Source organism: Mastomys coucha, unplaced genomic scaffold (genome assembly GCF_008632895.1).
Source record: "Mastomys coucha isolate ucsf_1 unplaced genomic scaffold, UCSF_Mcou_1 pScaffold15, whole genome shotgun sequence".
Taxonomy (NCBI): domain Eukaryota; kingdom Metazoa; phylum Chordata; class Mammalia; order Rodentia; family Muridae; genus Mastomys; species Mastomys coucha.
Window position 1 is genome coordinate 55,053,188 of NW_022196897.1, and position 19,037 is coordinate 55,072,224.

General features: G+C 44.5%; 1 protein-coding gene across 1 annotated transcript in view; it reads right to left on the reverse strand.

Moving 5' to 3' along the window:
• Positions 1 to 19,037, reverse strand: part of Stk39 (serine/threonine kinase 39) — a 262,879-nt gene that overhangs the window by 155,556 nt on the left and 88,286 nt on the right. The window contains exons 6-8 of the mRNA XM_031370500.1: positions 2,979 to 3,088; positions 2,553 to 2,654; positions 68 to 201 (exon numbers count right to left, since the gene is read on the reverse strand). Coding sequence (XP_031226360.1) covers positions 68 to 201; positions 2,553 to 2,654; positions 2,979 to 3,088 — 346 coding nt within the window. The remainder of the gene's footprint in view (positions 1 to 67; positions 202 to 2,552; positions 2,655 to 2,978; positions 3,089 to 19,037) is intronic.

Consider the following 19,037-nt stretch of genomic DNA (forward strand, 5'->3'; position numbering starts at 1 on the left):
CGGCGAACAGGATGACGCACAAACACAGCTTTGTCGGTCACTCGTTCCCACTCTGAATGTGGCATACCTTTTGGAAGGATCTTTCTGAAGACACAGTGAAAGTAACTTTCTGAAAGATTTGCCGTATTTTTTCATCATTTCTTTATCCTCTACGCCAGTTTCTAAAGTGGGCGGGTCATTTTGCAAAGTCAGCATTAGCACCTGCAGCCAAAACAAAGGAGGAGCCGACCTCTGTTGAATGAGCGATGATGGAATTTCCAGCTTTTCCCGTGATTTTAAGGGCCCTAAAGTCGTGTGCTGAAAGAACACATTTTTCCTAGCATATCTGTCCACACCCTCCTTAGCCCTTTGGTTATTCCCGTGGACAGAACTTATGAAATTTGCTCTGTGTGTTAAGAATGGTCTCTCAAAGCCACAGGGAAAAATGTTTTCTGGGAAGTAGCTAGCTCTCTCGGGACCTCAGGGAATGTGTAGCTGCAGCACAGGCTGATTGGGAAAGAGTGGTGGTCAGAAGACAAAGGGACAGTCAAGTGTGAAGGCCATTCATAAGCACAGAACCTGATGTTCTCCTGCAATGCATTAGCAACCCTAAAAATAAAGCCAGAACATCCTAAGGAAGTAAGGAAAAAACAAAAGGAGAAAACTGCTAAAAGGGTTTGGTTAAAAAAAAAAATGAAATAGTAAGATACTGATGGTCAGGATTTAATTATAAGGTACAAGAAAAACTATAATCATATCAAAACAAAGTAGAGTTTCAAGTGAAAAAGGAAAAAATTCAACTCTTCACACTAAGAGGACTATCTGCTGAATAAGCCAGTAGACTGTACAGCATACTATTGACCTACAAAATGAATGAACCTCTTTAATGCATAAATCAGGTCTAATTTATGCAAATGCTATACATGTCAAGACTCCTTTGGAAGACTTTGAGGCGTGTGAATAGATGAATGTTAAAAGTGACTGTTGTCTGTGGAAGACAACAGCCAGAAGGAGACTGTGGGCTCCTGTGAACTCCTGAAACAAAGTCCTGGTGGGCGGCAAGCTGGGATTAACAAGTGCCTCCTCCGACTAAGGAGGGAAAAACAAGTAAAGACAGGGAGATAAAGAAACATAAAAAATAAAAAATGGACAAAGGACAGAGTTCTCAGAGTTCTGCTGCTATTTTTCCCATAAAAATCTCTTCAATGGTTTACATGTCAACTTCAAATTTTCTGCTAAAGTATTGTAAATATATTCACATACATGCATTAAGTATATCATTGATATTTTAAGTAAAACTTTTGACAGAAATAGACATCAAACAGGGTACGGGGTATAAGCGCAGTATTATCTACTCTGCCACACAAGGGAAGTTCTGGGCACAATCACAAAAAAAAAAATTGTTTTTTTTGTTTGTTTGTTTTTTGTTTTTTTTTTCTTTTTTTCTTTTTTTGGTTTTCGAGACAGGGTTTCTTTGTGTATCCCTGGCTGTCCTGGAACTCACTCTGTAGACCAGGCTGGCCTCAAATTCAGCCTCCCAAGTGCTGGGATGAAAGGTGTGCGCCACCACCGACCGGCTGGTTTTTCTTTTGTTAAGTAGGAAATTAACACCACTAAAACATTAACAGAGATTATTTGTGGCAGGTGAGATCATAGGTGATTATTCTTCCTTGACTTCTATTGGCACTATGAAGTTTCCTACAATAAGGGTGTACATGGGGGTTGGGGGTGGCGGAGTGGGTGGGTGTCCTGTGAAGAGGTTGGAAAACAAACAGGGATCAATCCTAAAGCTCACATTCCCTAAGCACTGGCTCTAATCACCCCACTGCCCACTTTATAAACACCACCAGAGTTAGGAAACCTCCTTCTGAACAGATTTCTGTTCTTTTAAATGTTCTACAAACTAAAAGTTGAAAAATGAAACCAACATAGAGCAGAGTTTTTGATGCAACATCTTCATAATTCGCACTGAACAACTGCAGCCTCAAAGTCTAGTTGGGGGGAATTAGAAACGCCGCCATCTGTAAAGCAGATAGGAGAATAACAAAAACCTGAAAATAGTACCCAAAGTATACGGTGCCTCAAAACAGCACGACTCACTCCATCAGATGAGCCACAACACCACGCTCTGGGAGCAGGCTCAAAATGGAATAGGCAGTCTTTATTTTCAAAAGAAAAAGAAAGGAAGGAAGAAAACAGCCTGAGATCCATCTGCAAATGGAACAGCCCTGTAATCCATTCTTAGACTGTGTTGGGAGACCTGAGCTCATCCTGCTCTTTCAAGAGTCGGTAAGTCAGAGCCACGCATCTATCTGCTCCACTCTGCACTGAGGCAGAGTGCAGAGCACTGCACCAGTTCTGTCAACTCAGCGCTTGAGACTGTGAGTCAGCCTTCAACTTGGCCAAATTCCCCCGCGAACTCCCACAAGTCTAAGCGGAAAATAAGCATGTTCAGGAGAACTGAAGAACCCATGTCCCCCACCCTCCCCACTCCCACACTCCCCCACTCCCCACCCTCCACCAACCAACTCATCACAGTTCCAACACATCACAGCCTCCCCAGCAGTCATTACTTTCATTGGTGGGTATTTGTGGTAAGGCGCTGCTCCGGTTGCTAATTCAATGGCAGTTATTCCAAAACTCCACATATCCGCCTTGAAGTCATAGCCTCTCACCTAAGAAGGACAAAGAAGACAAAAGAAAACAAATCACTCATAACCATGGAGCAGACCTGTTACACATCCGGACATCCGCTACTGTGTCAGATAGCCAAAGCTGTTTATAAAAAGTCAGTGTGGCTTGCTAAGGGCTAGCTAGCAACCAGGAATTTAAATCTACAATGTATGACACATTCTACTACAATAATTGATTGAAATGAAATATTAACACCTGCAGTGCATCAGATCTGTGTTATGTTAGATTAATTAGACATACACAATATAGATATATCAGTGATGTGTATTCCCGTACTATAACAACCAAGGTAATATTTTTTTTACCTGTTCCATGACTTCAGGGGCCATCCAACATGGGGTACCGACAAATGTTTTCCTGACTTTATTCCGTGTAACATCACCTCCTGTTGCTAAGAATGCACTTACTCCAAAATCTGAAAAGAACAACAACAACAACAACAAAATTCAACCTTATTTTATGTTCCATGCAGCTCGTCAATTCTGATGCTGGTCTCATCTCTCCTGGCTGGGCCCTCAGTAGTGATGGATGGCTGCAAACACACTCATGGAGTGTCTCAGAAATAAGCCAGACTTGCCCTGACATCTGCCACCTATTGTTCTCTACCCTGCAGAGCACGCTATCAGAGGCCATGGGCCAGGCCAGCTCACCAAACCATAGGATGTTTTCTAATAAACAGGTACAACAAGTTGTCGTTTCCTTTAATTACAAAGAAAACATAAACACATTTCAAAAGCCCAGAAAATAAAACGTCTTGGCTTTTATCTAAGCGTTCTCCCCATTTATCACTAACAAGAATACCACTGGAGAAAGTAAGGGTAGTATGTAATACAGTTATTTTTAATTTTATTGTGATTTTCTAGTCGGTTTAATTCTACGTTATCAATGTTCAAAAAGTTAATTTTACAAAGAAAAAAATGAATTCATCTCATACCATCATGTCCTAGACGAAACAGTACATATTAATACCTTGGCCAAAATCACAAAAGCAAGGTGCCCAAAGCTCACAGCAAGCACAGGCTTGCCCCTCTGCAACCGGCCACGCAGACGAAAGGCCGAGTCAGCAAAACCTGGCTTGTTTGTCTGGTTGGTTGTTTTTTCATTTTTTTCCCCCTCAAAGTTTTCTGGACAATTTTCATTAAGTGTGGATGGGGTGATATGTAGAATTAAAATTATCTCTTACTTTACTTCATTTATTAGGTGCATGTGTACACAAACAAGGACATGTGCTTCTGTTTGTGTGCATGCTTATGGCGTGCACATTAGTTTGTCTAGTGGATGAGGGTATGCACATCATGTACTTGTGGAGGTCAGAGGTCAGTTTGCTTCTCATCTTCCAAAGTACCGAGGTGTCTTCTGCAGTGTCTTCCACATATTACAGGCTCGCTGGCAAGTCCTAAACTTGCAGGGTCTTCTCCCCTTCCCCCCTCGCTACTGGAGCACTGGGATCACTCCTTCATATGAGGCTCTCAACCTGGGATCGGACCATATCCTTCAGGCTTGTGTGGCAAACACTCTTACCCAGGGAGTTATCACACAGGCCAAAAACATCAAACTCTTCCTAATACCCATGACATTTTAGAAATTTGGTGTGAGATTACTTTGGTATCCTGGACATGCATATAGACAAATCTGCAAAAGTAACTTCTATAGTTGACAGCAGTGAACAGCTGCTGCTTATTAATGCATGCATCCTCAGTTACAGTTTTGCATATTGAGTAAAAGCGGGTTATAAATTAAAGAGCCAACTCCTCAGGACTAGAATACTGCTTGAGTAACAGCCACATCAAGTATCCCCAGAGAGTGCAGTGGTAGATAGAAAGGCCAGGGTGCAGCAATACATGCCTTTAACCCCAGCACTTGGAGGCACAGGCCAGCCAGGGCTACATAGTAAGACTGTCTGCCAAGAAAGGGTGCTGGCCAACACACATCGCAGAACGCTATGCAGTATGATCGATGCGATGCTGCTCTGCTAGGATTCTCTTCTGCTGGTTCCCTTTGTTGACTGTCAGGATGCCAGTACAAACAACAACCTCAAGCACAAACCTACCCCAAAGGCATATGCGGGTTTGCTTTAGACCTCCAGCACTGTTGTGCAGTAGTGTGATTTAGTAACACTGTAACTAGTCCCATAAGTGCAAATACATTGGCTTTAGTTTCCGTTAAACTAGATATTCATCTCCCAACAGGACATCCAAGCAAATGAACTGAAAATTAGGAAATGGCGTATTTGCTACTTGTGTGTTAATATTGAATGTAAGTTATATTTCAAAAAAAAAAATGCCATACAATTTAATTTACATATATGGAGCCTACTCTCTCTGAATGACTACACTGCATTCAGAGGAATCAAATGAACTGTTCCATGACTGACAATTCTAAGGCTTTTAAAAATATAAATTTTTAATTTAACTTATATTTCCCACATGAAGTTCAACAAGAATCAACACTTTATTTTTATTAAAATAACCTTACCATATAATATGGAATATATGTGTACTGTGTGTGTATATATATATACATATATATATATATGAGCAATTAACTATTGACAATGCCTCTTCAATGTATCTTCCATGATTCATATGAGTCACTTACTTATTCACAGCCTCAGCTGAGAACATCTTCTTTAAAGTCAAAAACAGATGGCTAAATGTCTTTAGAGCTCAACAAAAAAAAAAAAAAAAAAAAAAAAAGAAAGAAAGAAAGAAAGAAAAAGGAAAAAAAATGCAGAAACAGAAAACATCAACCCTAACCTCCACTCAGAATAGTTACAATTTGTACCTATGTGTGGCCAATTCGTGCATGGAACAATGTATCCGTACTGAGGAACAGATCTTTGACAGAAGAACACAGTGTACTTATACAAACAGGAAAATTGGTATATTCTGTTCTATTCAGACAGTATACATGTGACGGTGAGAACAAGTGCATGAAGAACAGTGAGGAGAAAGTGGGTTCTCCTAGGGATGCCTGCATACAGCTGACTGGGGCCAGACACGCTTGGGTCAGAAATCATGCACATTTTTCTGCCAACAGAGTCAAATGACTCCAGCTAGCCCACCTTGGTGCCTTTGCAGGATGTCCATAAAGGCTGCTGTGGGGAAACTGCCAGGAAGAGTTCTGTCACCTTAGCAGGAAAGGACTCCAAACTCTTCCGAATCCATTCACTCCCTTCCTTTCCCCTTTCCTTTCCCCAGTCAGGTCCTCCTTTAAGCCAACTTAACTTTTTGCCAAAAGTCTTGTAGCAGCATCCTGTCTCCCTATCTCCTGCTCCTCTTAGACCCAGGCTCAAGAAAAGAAAGAGACTCCTTTATGTCACAGGCCCAAGGCCTCCTTAAAAGCCTGGTAAGACATTCTAGCCCCTTAGGGTGAAGTCAAAGCCCTTTAGCCTAACACATAAATATCAATCGCTTCCTCTCCTGAATATCTGTGCTCCCAGATCCAACTAGGACCTGCCCCACTGAAGCATTTTCCACTGATGTCAGCAGCTCCTCGTGTCCCCAGTCTACATATGATGTCTGTGCTTAGCACACAGGATTCCCTCCACCACTTGACTGCAGGCACAACTATTCCGAGTCCTTAGGGACACAGGGATCCCTGGCATCTTGATCACTGTCAATTCCATTGATCTACAATCAACATGCCTGGTCCTCCTAGGGATGCCTGCATACAGCTGACTGGGGCCAGACACCCTTGGGTCAGAACTCATGCACATGTTTCTGCCAACAGAGAGTCAAATGAATCCAGCTAGCTGAATCCAGCTATTCTGACAAGTATCATTTGAAATACTTTGGTCATCTTCTTCATGGATATACAAATGGAAAGCCCTAAAGAGGAGCTGTAGCATTGTGGTTATCTGATTCTGAGACAGCCACACACTAAGAGACAGAAGGTAGGTGTCATGGTGTACAAGACTAACACCAGCCCACTTCTCAACTGTTACTCATAACCTTTTTGGACCTCTGATTGCTTGTTAGTTCTTACCAGATTTATCAATTAGGTCTATTTTTCTTTTCCTTTCATTTCAGAAGTCTAAAATTTTCCTTAGGGTGATGAACAACATATTGTTCTCACCTTTTAACAAATGGCGTAAGTGGGCCATGGGGAACAGGGCATCAGCATTCTTCAGTATCCGACATGACATATGAGTGAGAAAGATCGGCACCCTGATCCTAAGACACTACCATCTCAAGAGGATAAGACATGAAATAACTCACAGCAGCACAACAGGTACAACCAGATGTGATGGTGTCTGTGTGGGAGGTCACACAGGCTCTGTTACCATAGACAATATCCAAAACGGACCTTGGACCTGGCCTTGAAAATGAGGCAAGGAGATGGCCCAGTAAGCTGACAGGAACCAACTCCAGACAAAGGTACTGCATGGGCAAAGCGCAAGCTTGGAGCCAAGAAGAAAAACTCTTGAGAGCTTCAAGGGTCAAAAACTCGAGTATTCTACGGGGGCTGTGAGAAATTGTAAAGGAGGCCAGGTCCTGAGGACCATGGTCCCTGTGACTAAGGACACTAGATGCTCAGCTTCAGTGCTGGCAAGGCTGGGCTCTACAGGGACTCCTGACTGGCCCTCAGTAACCTTCCACCCAGGTCTCAGGCAAGCGTCTGCCACTCTGTCAGGGAAGGGAGTAGCCTGAGAGGAAACACAGACCCGGAGCTGCTGCCTTCCCAGATTCCCAGAGAAAACAAACACCAGCATCTTCACAGAAGAGCTTCTTTGCTCCTTTTACTGTTGGCAACAAATCCGTATTTTTTAAAAAAAAAAAAAAAAGAAAGAAAGAAAGAAAGCAAAAACAAAGGGGAAAGGCAAGTCCTCCTGTCTGATTCAGTCTACAAACTTAGTCTGCCAGTTATGGTGTTACAATGTCTAAAATCAACGTATCCAGTGTGATATTCTACCTGTAATACCATATATAACCCAGGGGCTCAGCTGGCCTCGGAGGGTCCTGGAAACCCTTGTTATGAGAGGCCGCTGCGGACTTTCTTATTCTCAGTTTCTAAATATAAACAAGTAAGAGCAAGGTCAAATGCCAGGCATGTATGACAGTGGAAAACGGTGACCTCTCTGGGAGCCTAATGCATGCTGGGAAGCAACCTTTACTTGTGACAATGGAGAGTCTCAGCACAGAAAAGTTGTAAAGTATTCAAGAGCTTTTTTTTCACCTTACACGAAAATAATAAAAAATACCGTCGGGCCCAAAAACAGATTCACTCCCTGGTATTCCTGTGTAGACTTAGTTTACTGGTGCCAAATGCAAGGACAAAAGAGACCTGCATGCAAATTCTTGGTGTGCCTGCCTCAGGCGAACTTCTTATTCACCTACAGGGAAGGAGACCTCCTGTGACTGCCCTAAGCTTACAGGACAAACGGGGAGAACCTTCTAGGGGATGGCTTGCTAAGGAATGGAGAAATCTGTCTGAAAATTAATATCATTAAGAGTTAGGAAGGAGTCTTTAAGTCACCAGCCCTTGCCTGCCTCAACTTTTCTTAGCACCTGCTATGCTCTAAAGGGAACAGCTGTTGTGGTAGAGAGGCCGTTCAGTAGGTAGCAGTACTCGCCATCAATCAGCCAATAAAATGTAGCATTTTAATCTATATATTATTAGTATATTATGTTGGTATGTAATATAAATATATTATAAAATATGTATATTCATATATGTGAACCTTTGTATAGAAAACACAGACACTGGGTCAGTTCAACATCTGGTAGAGAAAAACAGAATTATATTTGATAGTTCAGAACTTTCTAAAGGCAATTCACAATGTATAAGACAAACATCAAGCTTTCAGTACTCTGCAGTGGCTAGCTGAAGAGAGAAGGTGCCCTCATATCCTATGGAGGAGGCAGTCCTGGAGAGGTCTTAGCTACCAGCAGCCCCTGGTACCAGAGGCCAAGGTTTTATAAAGTCCAGCAGCTGAGTGCGAAGCTTGAGGGGTCCAAGCTCAGCTCTGCTCACAGCGAAGGCAACTAGCACCTGGTTCAACTAGCAACAGGGACCAAAACAGCTTGGCTGTCTCTAGGGGAGAAATATTAGGAAAGCCCATGCCAAACTGCTCAGGAAAGGACGAGGGCTGGCAGTGGGGGTGGGAGGACCACAGCTGTAACTCAGCAGTGCAATTAACAGAGTGGGATCCATGACTTAGTGGGGTACTGGGATTGGAAAAGAGGACGGACTCAAGACCTGCCAAAGAACACAGTGACAGAGGGCCGAAAATAAAATCACAGTCCTTCTAAAAGAAAGCGAAGATCAAACTGGAGCATAGGGGGATTAATATCCTGCATGCCCAAGCCCTCCCAGAGGAAAGGCCAGTTGTGATTATGCAACCTCAGAAAGAGGAGTTCAAGGCTCTCCAGCCAAATGTTCTATTCATGTCATTAAAAACAGTCTCTTTAAAATTTAACTTGAAGGAATCTTGGATTTTTGGCTGTTAGTTTTTGTTTGTTTCTTGTTTTGCTTTGCTTCTTGCTTTCTCCAACCCCTTTATGAGAGGTTGTCAAACTGAGATGCACTTCTGAATAAGTAGCTAACATCCTCAGCGCCACCAGCGTCTTGGCTTCCCTGAGCCCCACAGGTTCTTTAAACTGACAGACAAACCCCCCAACAGGCACAGAAAGGACATTGTGGATTAAATCATTACTGTGCAACCTACATAGTAATAGATACAAAAACTAATGTGAACACATCTCCGTTCTGTTAGGAACCAACTATAGCATGTGGCTTTTAACAATGCATCTTATCTTTCTGTGCTGTTTATACTGGGGTGTGTGCCAATGTGTACTGAGATATTTGTCAGCATCACTGTATCTGGTACAAGGCCTGGGTCTAGACACCATGAGCTTGCAAAGTTGTGCTTCAGACACAACTGCCTTTCCAGGGAGACCGGACCCATGAAAGAGTGACCTCTGCATGGGTCAATAGACATGAATAATAATAATAGTAATAATAACAATAGGTGACACTCAGCTGCCCCTTTAACCCCCATTTCTTAGAGAGGGAAGAAAAACAAGATCAGGGAGAGCCACGGCTTCACAACTACAGAGTCAGGTGTGCCTCTTCCATGGTTCAAATTCTTCCTAAAGTCATTCTTCCTAAAGTAGAGTTTTGACCTTGGAACTCTGATAAACTCCCCAGTCCCCAGAAGGTTGCCTCAAGATTGTCACTGGGGAATGAGGGAACTCCTCCGAGGCCAGAAGTCAGCATACCTGAGGAGCCACCCAGCTTCCTGTATTGCCTCTTCCCAGGTAAACTTACACCAACTGTCACAAAAGCCAGCCAAGTGCCATCAGCTTCCTGAACTGACCACGAAACCGGTTGTTTCACCTTTCTAATGAGTGATTAAATCTGGTCTTTGTCCACCAGCTTATCTGTGCTTATGAATCAGATCACAGCAACCTCTAGCTTTCTTGGAGTCATGCCATCCTCAAACTGTCTTCAGGCCTCCAGGCACTGAGAGCCAAGTCTAAGTGGAAACCCAGAGGCCACAACCTCCTTCCTATCAGCTGGGAAAGCTGCAACTGAAGAGCAGAGGAGAGTTTGGGACAGTACTTCCTCAAAGGAGGCAGAGGGGGCACGTTAAGTGTCCAAGTGAGCACCATATCTCTGGGTTTCGGGACCCTGCTCAGCAGAACTCAGACACCACTCTCTGGGCCAGGCCAGGAGAAGAATTCAAAGCTAAGGGGATGGAACCCAGATGCAGCCAAGTCCTGGGACAGCAGCCACCTACACTGAACAGCACTCCTTTCCTTCTAGAAAAGTTTTCCCTCTATCATGACAGTGGCTTTTCAGCACAGCCACGAAAATGAGCCTAACTGACACAGGGACACATGCACAGTGACTGGGGAGTTTAGGAGATACCCAGTGAGATCTGAGGGGAGTATACTGCAAGCTCTTGTGATGAGGTCTACACCTAAATGGGTGCCTTTGCTTCCCAAACTCCTCTTCCTTGTGCCAGATACAACAGCAGTCAAAGAAGGCAGGTGCTCCTGGCCAGGAGAGCAGCGCCTGCGTTCTGCTGAGCAGGGTCAGAAACCCAGAGATATGGTGCTCACCCAGAGGCAGCAGACAGCAAGGAAACAGGAAAGAGTCCACGACCTTCACGATGCCCTGTGGCAACTGTGAAACCACGTGGCCAGGGTTCCTGGATATGGGAGCTATTCCAGTGTCCTTGATGCTTAATCTCCCGTTAGAAAACAACCCTAGGACTTGTACCCAACAGCTTAACGCTTACAGTCCCCTGTCTTCCTCTAGCCCAGCCATGTGCACTGCCACAATGCCTGACGGCCGAGAGTTAACAAATACACCAAAGACCAGAGTTGTTGCAATCCCCAAAAGGATTTGCTTAAAAAAAAAAAAAAAATTCAGCAAGAAAACAGTTGACTACGCATTGCAATTTTTTTTATTATAAAACAGTTCCAGCATTAGCACAGCTTTTAATGCCAGGGGCATAACTCAAGATGAATAATTGCAGAAGTGTCTCAAGGGGGATGAAGTGCATACTGAAAACAAAGTCTAACTTTTGGCTGCTATTTGGAGCAATAATTCAACAACCTTGACCGGAACAACACACTTCTAGGAAATAGAAAAGAAAACTTTAAAACTCTACAGTCTAGACCCTCAGAGTAATCCAGAGACTGGAATGAGCAGCGTCACCTGGGAGCATCTCAGAAGTGCAGGGTCTCAGGTCCCAGTCCAAAGCCACTGGATCAGAATCTGCACTAGGGCAAGATGCTCAGCTGACTCATTGTGCACTGAAGTTGAGGTTTCCTAACCAATCACTGTGCCTGGAAGACAGCAGTGCCCAGCAACTCCCCTGCTTCCCCCATTCACCTCTCAGAAGAAGAGAACCACAGCCATGAAGAGAGAATGTAGGGGAAAGTATATATGTCCATAAGGTCACATATTTTGTGACGCAGTATGTCCAGGGACAACACAAGTGTAAATGACATATGACAGTCAACTGCCTAATCCAGGGACTCTCAACTGTGCCCACTGTGTCCAGAAGGCCAAGTAGCCAAGCACAGTCATACCTCTACAGGGATTCAGAATCTTGAAAGTAATGTATAACCACATTCCTGTCAACTGTCCATCACTAACAGCTGCCCAGCGGAGAGGCCGCAGTACAGGGAGAGAAGCTGTGGTGACTGTTTTAAGCACAGAAGTTTACAGCCTCAATCACTCCTTCCCCACTCATGAGGACACTGACGAACTAAGGGTAAAATGTCGTCTCATCACAGCAATAACTGTGAACCCACTCGTCTTTTAAGGGACTTGATAATCCTGTTGGCAACCGATCTACAATTTGATTTGACTATCAAATGCTGGCTTGCCACCTGCCCTGCTCCAGGGAAAATCATAGTCTATGGAGTGTGGGAGAATACCAGAATCATCTAAAAACATAACTGCTGTCTGCCCCTGCCTTTGCCTCCCACCAGGCCCCTGCCTTTCATTTGGCATGTTTCCTTCTTACAAGCAAATGGTGCTCACTGATCTGGTCTGACTTTACTAGCTGAGGCCCCCATCCATAGGATAGTGTCTGAGGCATTCTCAGTCCAAAAACATGATCCTGTGGAATTTCCTGAGTCTGGGCCCTGGAGGGTCACTTGTCAGCTGTTCTGGACAAATGTATGTTCCCCATCAATGATTGAGAGAGAGGAGGGCAGTCCTGATGGTCTTTGAATCAGACAATGACAATTTCACAACTTTTTCTGACAGCAAAATAAGAGAAGAGACTAGATGACACACCTTTACATTGCTGAAAGGAAGACTTTTAAATGTAAAAATAAACAGAAGGCAAGCCTACCCAGACTTAGGGTATGATCTAGGTAGATTCCAGATAGTTCCACCAACCAGTTGCCTTCCAATGTCACTAGAAAAGTGGAGTCTTAATCCTGCTATGTTGAAGGTTCAGGCAGAAGCCAGCTTTCTCCAGTTCAGATGATACACCAATCAATGATCAACTTCCTATTGAACATGACTCTTAACTGTGAACAAAGGAGGACTAAGCTTCCCAGTGCATAGAAGGGCTAATTAAAAGACATTCTGACAGTGCTAACCACAGACAAAAAAACTAGAATTAATCACATCCTCCTCCACACCCAATATGATCCTCTGGTTTGTATGAATTAAAACAGGATTGGAAAGGTCTTTAGAGATTACAGTTCATGAGGAGCCATGCAAGCGTTCAGATACAAGATAGATCCTTGGAGATTGGGTTGTCAACTCTCCTTATTTTCCAGCTGAAGGAACTGATCCCTGGAGCAGCTGAACTGTCAGGAAGTATAGAGCTAAAGTTTCTATGGGAGGTCTCGGTGGTGAGAGCTCCACCACAGGCACTGCAAGGGCAGTCTTGAGGAGAAGTGATAGCAATCTGCTTCCGTGGCCTTCTGACTGACTGAACTTCCACACACAAGGCTGTAATGGCTCAGCAGTCCTCAGATCCCTCAGCACTGAAGCCTGCTCTGCTGAGTGGCCAGCACTGCTCTGAGGTAAACATACTACACAAGGGTCATTTCCAAAGCCAGAGTTGCGCTTCTGAAGTCACGGGGCTCTGCAGCTGGCCGTATCCAAAAAGACAGGCACATGCATCTTAGATCAAATATTAATACTTATAACTTTCCAATGAAACATTTATATACCCACAGGTGGCCTTTTTCAGTGAATCTCTACTGAACTGGCTCCATTATCAGAACCTTCTATGAAACCACAACCACCTGTCCGGACACTTGAATGAGTGAGACCCTGTGGGAAACGGTGAGAATGGCCCCAGTTGCTACAAGCATTCAAGGAAACAACTGACATTTTTTTTTTTGCAAAGTTCTAAGAAGGATTAACGGAGGATAAAAAATATTCAAAGAATCTGCATGATTTCAAATCTGCAATAAGGAAAGCTCTCACATTTAAAACAACTAATTATTAATAGTATTCATGAGACTTGGTTGCTCAGTGTTTTTAGGCTCTTCTTGCTATTTCTCAGGTTCTCATTCAGCACCAGGAGCCAGTTAGCCTAGCCAAGCTCGAGATTCAGTGCAGACCATGTCTCAAGAAGGTAAGGTGGAAAGAGACAGAGGGAGACATCAAACACTGACCAGTTGCTTCCACAGGGACAGGTGAGGGCAAGTGCAACCACACAAGCCTATGTGCACACACATGCATAAACCACACCAAGAAAATCAATAAATAGAGGGCCTGTGAGAAAGATACTGAAAGCTGAGCTATGGCCTCCACTCACGTGCACAAACATAAACACACTCCTGCCAGTAACATGAACAAATACACACCCCATACATGTAAACATGTGCACGTATACTATCTTCCAGTTAAATGTGTCGTTCCTAGTTCACATTTGCTCTGTCCTTGATGGTCATAATATTTCCACAGTTTGCCACTCTGTCAACTCAGAGGACTGTGTGCAAACGCTCGATTGATATATGTCAATTAGTCAGTTAAGATACATTGAGCCCGAGCATCTAACGTTCACCATTTGCCAAGGGCAGAATAGACCATAACAAATAAAAAATGGGGAAAATAAATGAAAAAAAATCATGTATTAATGGACTCAACATATTCTTTTGGTCTAAGACTCTAGTCTTGCCCAGATCTCTGTAGTTTTTATAATATATGAAAGTTACTGGTGATAATTAATGCCCTGAAAAGAAGGAAGGAAGGAAAGGACAGAGAAAAAGAGAGAAGGATGGCAGAAGGGTAGAGAGGGAAAGAGACTGAATCCCATCTACTTCCCTGATACTCAGCCTCACCCCTGCCTCTACCCCCTACCACACCCCCACCCCGCCCCACTCAGTTTAGCCTCACCCCTGCCCCAGCCCCTCCCCCACCTCCCAACCCCGCCCCACTCAGTTCAGCGCACACAGCTGAGGAAAGGACTCTAGCAGAGCAGAGTGCTTCTTCCTTGCTGGATTCACCCTGGAAGCTTCCTTGAGTTATTGCCCAAGCTAATCCTCGCAGCTGCGAAGTCTGTCCCAGGTGCCTCTTGCTGATGGTGTACAGCTGGAACAGAAAACCAAGTTTCCCGAGTTGAACACATCCTTGGCTCATGCTAGAGGCTTCACCAAATATGATCATCTATCAAAATCCCCCAAGCCAAGAAGTCACATCAGCTTACTCTCCTTATTAATAAAAATTAAAAAAAAAAAACTGGTCTGTGAGATTTTTCTTATAATTAGTTATACCATAATTTACATGATTGTGAACTGTCCCTGAATCTCAAAACAAGTATTTTGGTTGACTACAAAGCAACTTACACACTCACCAAAGCTCCTAATTCATCTACAGACTCCTATTTTCTAGGCACACCTGATACGCTCTCCTCTGATTTCATTAACTGTTTAATCTATAGTTGCCCAGGGCAAAGTATACCCAAAAACAAAGGCAAATTTTTTTTTTCCATTGAGAAACTATCTTTGGTGAGGTGCACTGGCCTGCCTGCTACAGTCCCTATACTCAGGAGGTGGAAACAAGAGTCTGAGTTCAAGAACAGCTGGCAACAAATGGGAGAGCCTGCCTCTAAAACAAAAACCCCGCTTTCAGCCTTAGGGGAAAATGCAAGTGTATATGTGTCTAGATAGTTGAAATACTCTCCTGCCCTGGTACATTGTTATATAAGCTTATTCAGTTAATATATCAACTATGCCTTATGCCACCGACGGGCTCCTTGACTTGCAGGAGACAGGCCTTCTAGCGTTTGTCCCAGTCAGATCACAGTCACCTGAAGACCAGGAGTGTCTGCAGAGGAGACACAGCCACAGGCAGGTCCCTCCTCTGCACGGGGGTCAGAGGAGGGTCATGGGGGTGGGGGGGCATTATTTACTCCATCAATCTGATTTAAACTGTAGACCAGGAAGTGACCCGGGAAGTATATACAGCGGGCTCTTCCCTCACTCGAGAATGGAAATGAGAGGGGCAAACAAAGGGGAACAGCAAAGGAACGGGGTAGGAGGTCGGGCAGAATGAGGAGCCCTGCCCTTTAACCACTTCCTTGTCATCTTGCAACACTGCAAAAAAAAAAAAAAAAGTAAAGACACGCCCCCTTCCGCAACCCATCAACAGTTGACTGCAAAATGGAATGTGCTCTGGTGTTTCATTAGCACAGAGACACATACAGACTACATGGTTACGGGGCCAGAATGATCAACACCAGCTTCCAAGTAGGCTTCCCAGGGAGTGTCAGAGCCCACACCTCCTGGCCATGGTGTCAATAAATACAATACAGACACTGCCATCACTGAGGGCTGGCACTCTCTGAGATGCGCTTCCTTTCAGAGAATGCCCATACTCACTAAAGGCTGTTTCTGGGACAGATCAAGTTCCCATATTACCTTGCTGCAAGCAGCAGCCTCTCTTCCCCATAACACAAGAAACACCTCCTGAAACTCCAGCGACCTCCATCAGTGTCCAAGGAAGACAAAAGGAACACAAATACCCCAGCCAGCTGATGTGGGTTTAAAACATCAATCACATATAGTCCCCATTCTTTCCCTGAGAATAATACCAATGCACTGTGGTGCAGTGTCAGGGACAGGGGGACCTTGGACAAGAGTGAGGTCCAGACCTGTCTAAATTCCCGAAAATCTCATTTTGAAACTAGCAGGAGTAAGGATCGCTCCCTCCATGTTCAGTGCCCACATGCTCTGGGGCAAGTAGCCCCTGCCACCACCACTGAGGTAGTCATGTAGCCTGATGGCCAAATTACAGGTTAAGCTTCTTCTCTCCCTGTAAGGACCTGTCAGGCAGGCATCCTGGAATTCCTCTTCATGTAAATGAAGCATTCCCAGCACCTCAGCCCCAGCCAATGAGGGACATTCACCCCGAAAATCCTGTCCACTCCCCAAGGTTTATATATAGCCCTTATAACCCCTGAATAAAGAGAGCTGTAACACAGAAAACTATCCCAGAGAAGGCTTCTTTCTTCCCCCAGCACACAAGACCCAAGTACCCAACCCACCTGGACAGGTCTGGTGTGTGATGGTGGCTGAATAAAGGGGGTGGGGGGGTGGGGTGAGGGGGCAGAACCAGCAGGCAATGCACTGAAAAGAAGTTTCCTAGCCAGCTTCTCTGGCTGTTTTTGTTAGGGAAATTTCAGTGTCCAAACACCGGCAGAAGCTGACCAGGGGTCTAAGGATAGAAAGAACATCATCTCCCTCCCAGCAAGCAGAGTATAAGGAAGTCAAACCATCTAAATGGGATGCACTCACTTAGGTTAGGTTACGCCGGTGTGAGAACTTCCCAGTGTCCTGTGCTGCTGAGCCCAGTAGGACTCAATTTCTCTGTTACAGAAGGTCTAGAGGTGGAAACAAAACTTCACAGACAAACGTGCCATTGGTGTCCATAAGTCTACAACAAACTTTCCACCAGGGAACTTAATGGAAGCAGAAATCTGTTTCATGATGTTCAGAGGGCTGGGAAACTAACATCAAGACACCAGTGCATCCAGTCTGGTGTGGTCCTGCTCTCTGGTAGTTCCGCAGCCACGTGAAGGATGTGTCTTCACACCGCAGGATGCATCTCTTTGAAAGAGCATCTCTTTACAGCATCCTCTAGACAGTCACTCATCCCCACCACAAGAGCCCGCCTTGAGCTGCACTTAAGGAGTCCCAGTGGTGATGAGGTACCACCATGAAGTTTACAGGGGACACAGAGACACCCAGACCACAGTGTACATGATTCCTAAATGGCAATGCATGTGCATATATAAGCACGACATCTGTCAAATATGCTCTACCACTATGCATCTAGAAAGGTCTTCAGAAATCATGTTTTAAGGCTGGTGATGATGACGCACCACATGCCAGCACAGAGGCTGAGGGAGCAAAAGAGCTATGAGTTCCAGGCCAGCCTGGGTTAAACAAACTCTACCAGGGCTCAAGAGCAAGACTTCACTGGGAAAATACACAAAAAAAAACAAAAACTGTATCAGATCTTTAAATCCACATTTTTACACTACAGTAAGGATAAATGGCACTTTAAAAGAATCTTACAATAAATGGATTTGTAGCTGACCACCCCAAAGATTTTTAGCTGTTCATTATTCATTTCTGTTTGCTTAAAATACACCCTCCACCCCCACCCCCTCATGAATTCTGGACAAACAGGTTTAGTCACTTGCTAGACAAAGCACTGAGCTTCCCCTGACAATATGACAGAGCGTCAAATTAGTGAATAAATGGCAAGCCATGGAAAGAGCGTGACTTTCAAACAACCACACCCCCTTCTATCACTTACTGTGGTAAAACCTATTTGTTTCATTTGCTAAGATACCCAGTCCACCTTTACTGTGACAGTCACACACACAGGCTTTCCAAGGGCAGCATACAAAGTAGAAAGCATTTTATTTAATCCCGAGGGGATTACTGTCCCTGGTTTTTAATCATGACATAAAAGCGGACTTTTACATATATGGGGGATTGGGGGCGGGAGGGGTACGGATCTGTATAGCCCTGGCTGTCCTGGAACTTGCTCTGTAGACCAGACTGGCCTTGAACTCACAGAGCTCTGGCTTCCTCTGCCACTCTAGGCGTGTGCCTCTACCAGGTGGCAACTTTTATTGACCTTAAGATTATGTGTGGTATTGGGGTTGGAAACATGGGTCAGTGGTTAAGAGCAGAGGAGCCAGTTAAATTCCTAGGTTCAATTCCCAGCACCCACATGGCAGCTCACAACTGTCTGTAACTCCGGTTCAAAGGGATCAATACACATGTCAGGCAAAATACCGACATACATAAAATAAAAATGAATGAATGAATGAATAAATAAATAAATAAATAAAAAGACCAAGGGCTGGAGAGATGGCTCAGCAGTTAATAGCACTGACCCCTCTTCCTGAGGTCCTGAGTTCAATTCCCAGCAACCACATGGTAGCCCACAGCCATCTGTCCTGGGATTGGATGCCCTCTTCTGGTGTGTCAGGAACAGCAGCACCCCCTTGCTCTCTGGAAGCACAGGCATGCTTTTTAAAACTGTTTTACCTCCAGTTTTTAAAATGGCACTTTAAATTCTGCATAAATACAACACTGTGCACAGTTCAGAGAACAGGGAGGAAATGTAGGGATAATTCCAGAAAGCTCCAAAGGTGTGGGAACTGCTGATTAAATGCCTGTTGGACCACACCAGACATTCAGGATAGGACAGACCTGTTCATGGAGTTACTATGCAAAAAGCCTGTCAGGAAACAGGGAAGGACTGTAACAAGCCCTCACTGTGTGCCAGGCACACACAGAGCACAGCCCTTGCTGACCCAACCCAGCTGATCCTCAGAGCCACCAAACACAGGTTCTTTCTATAGGTGTCTTCTGGAACCCAGCCCCACCCCACCCCCACCTCATCCCACCCCC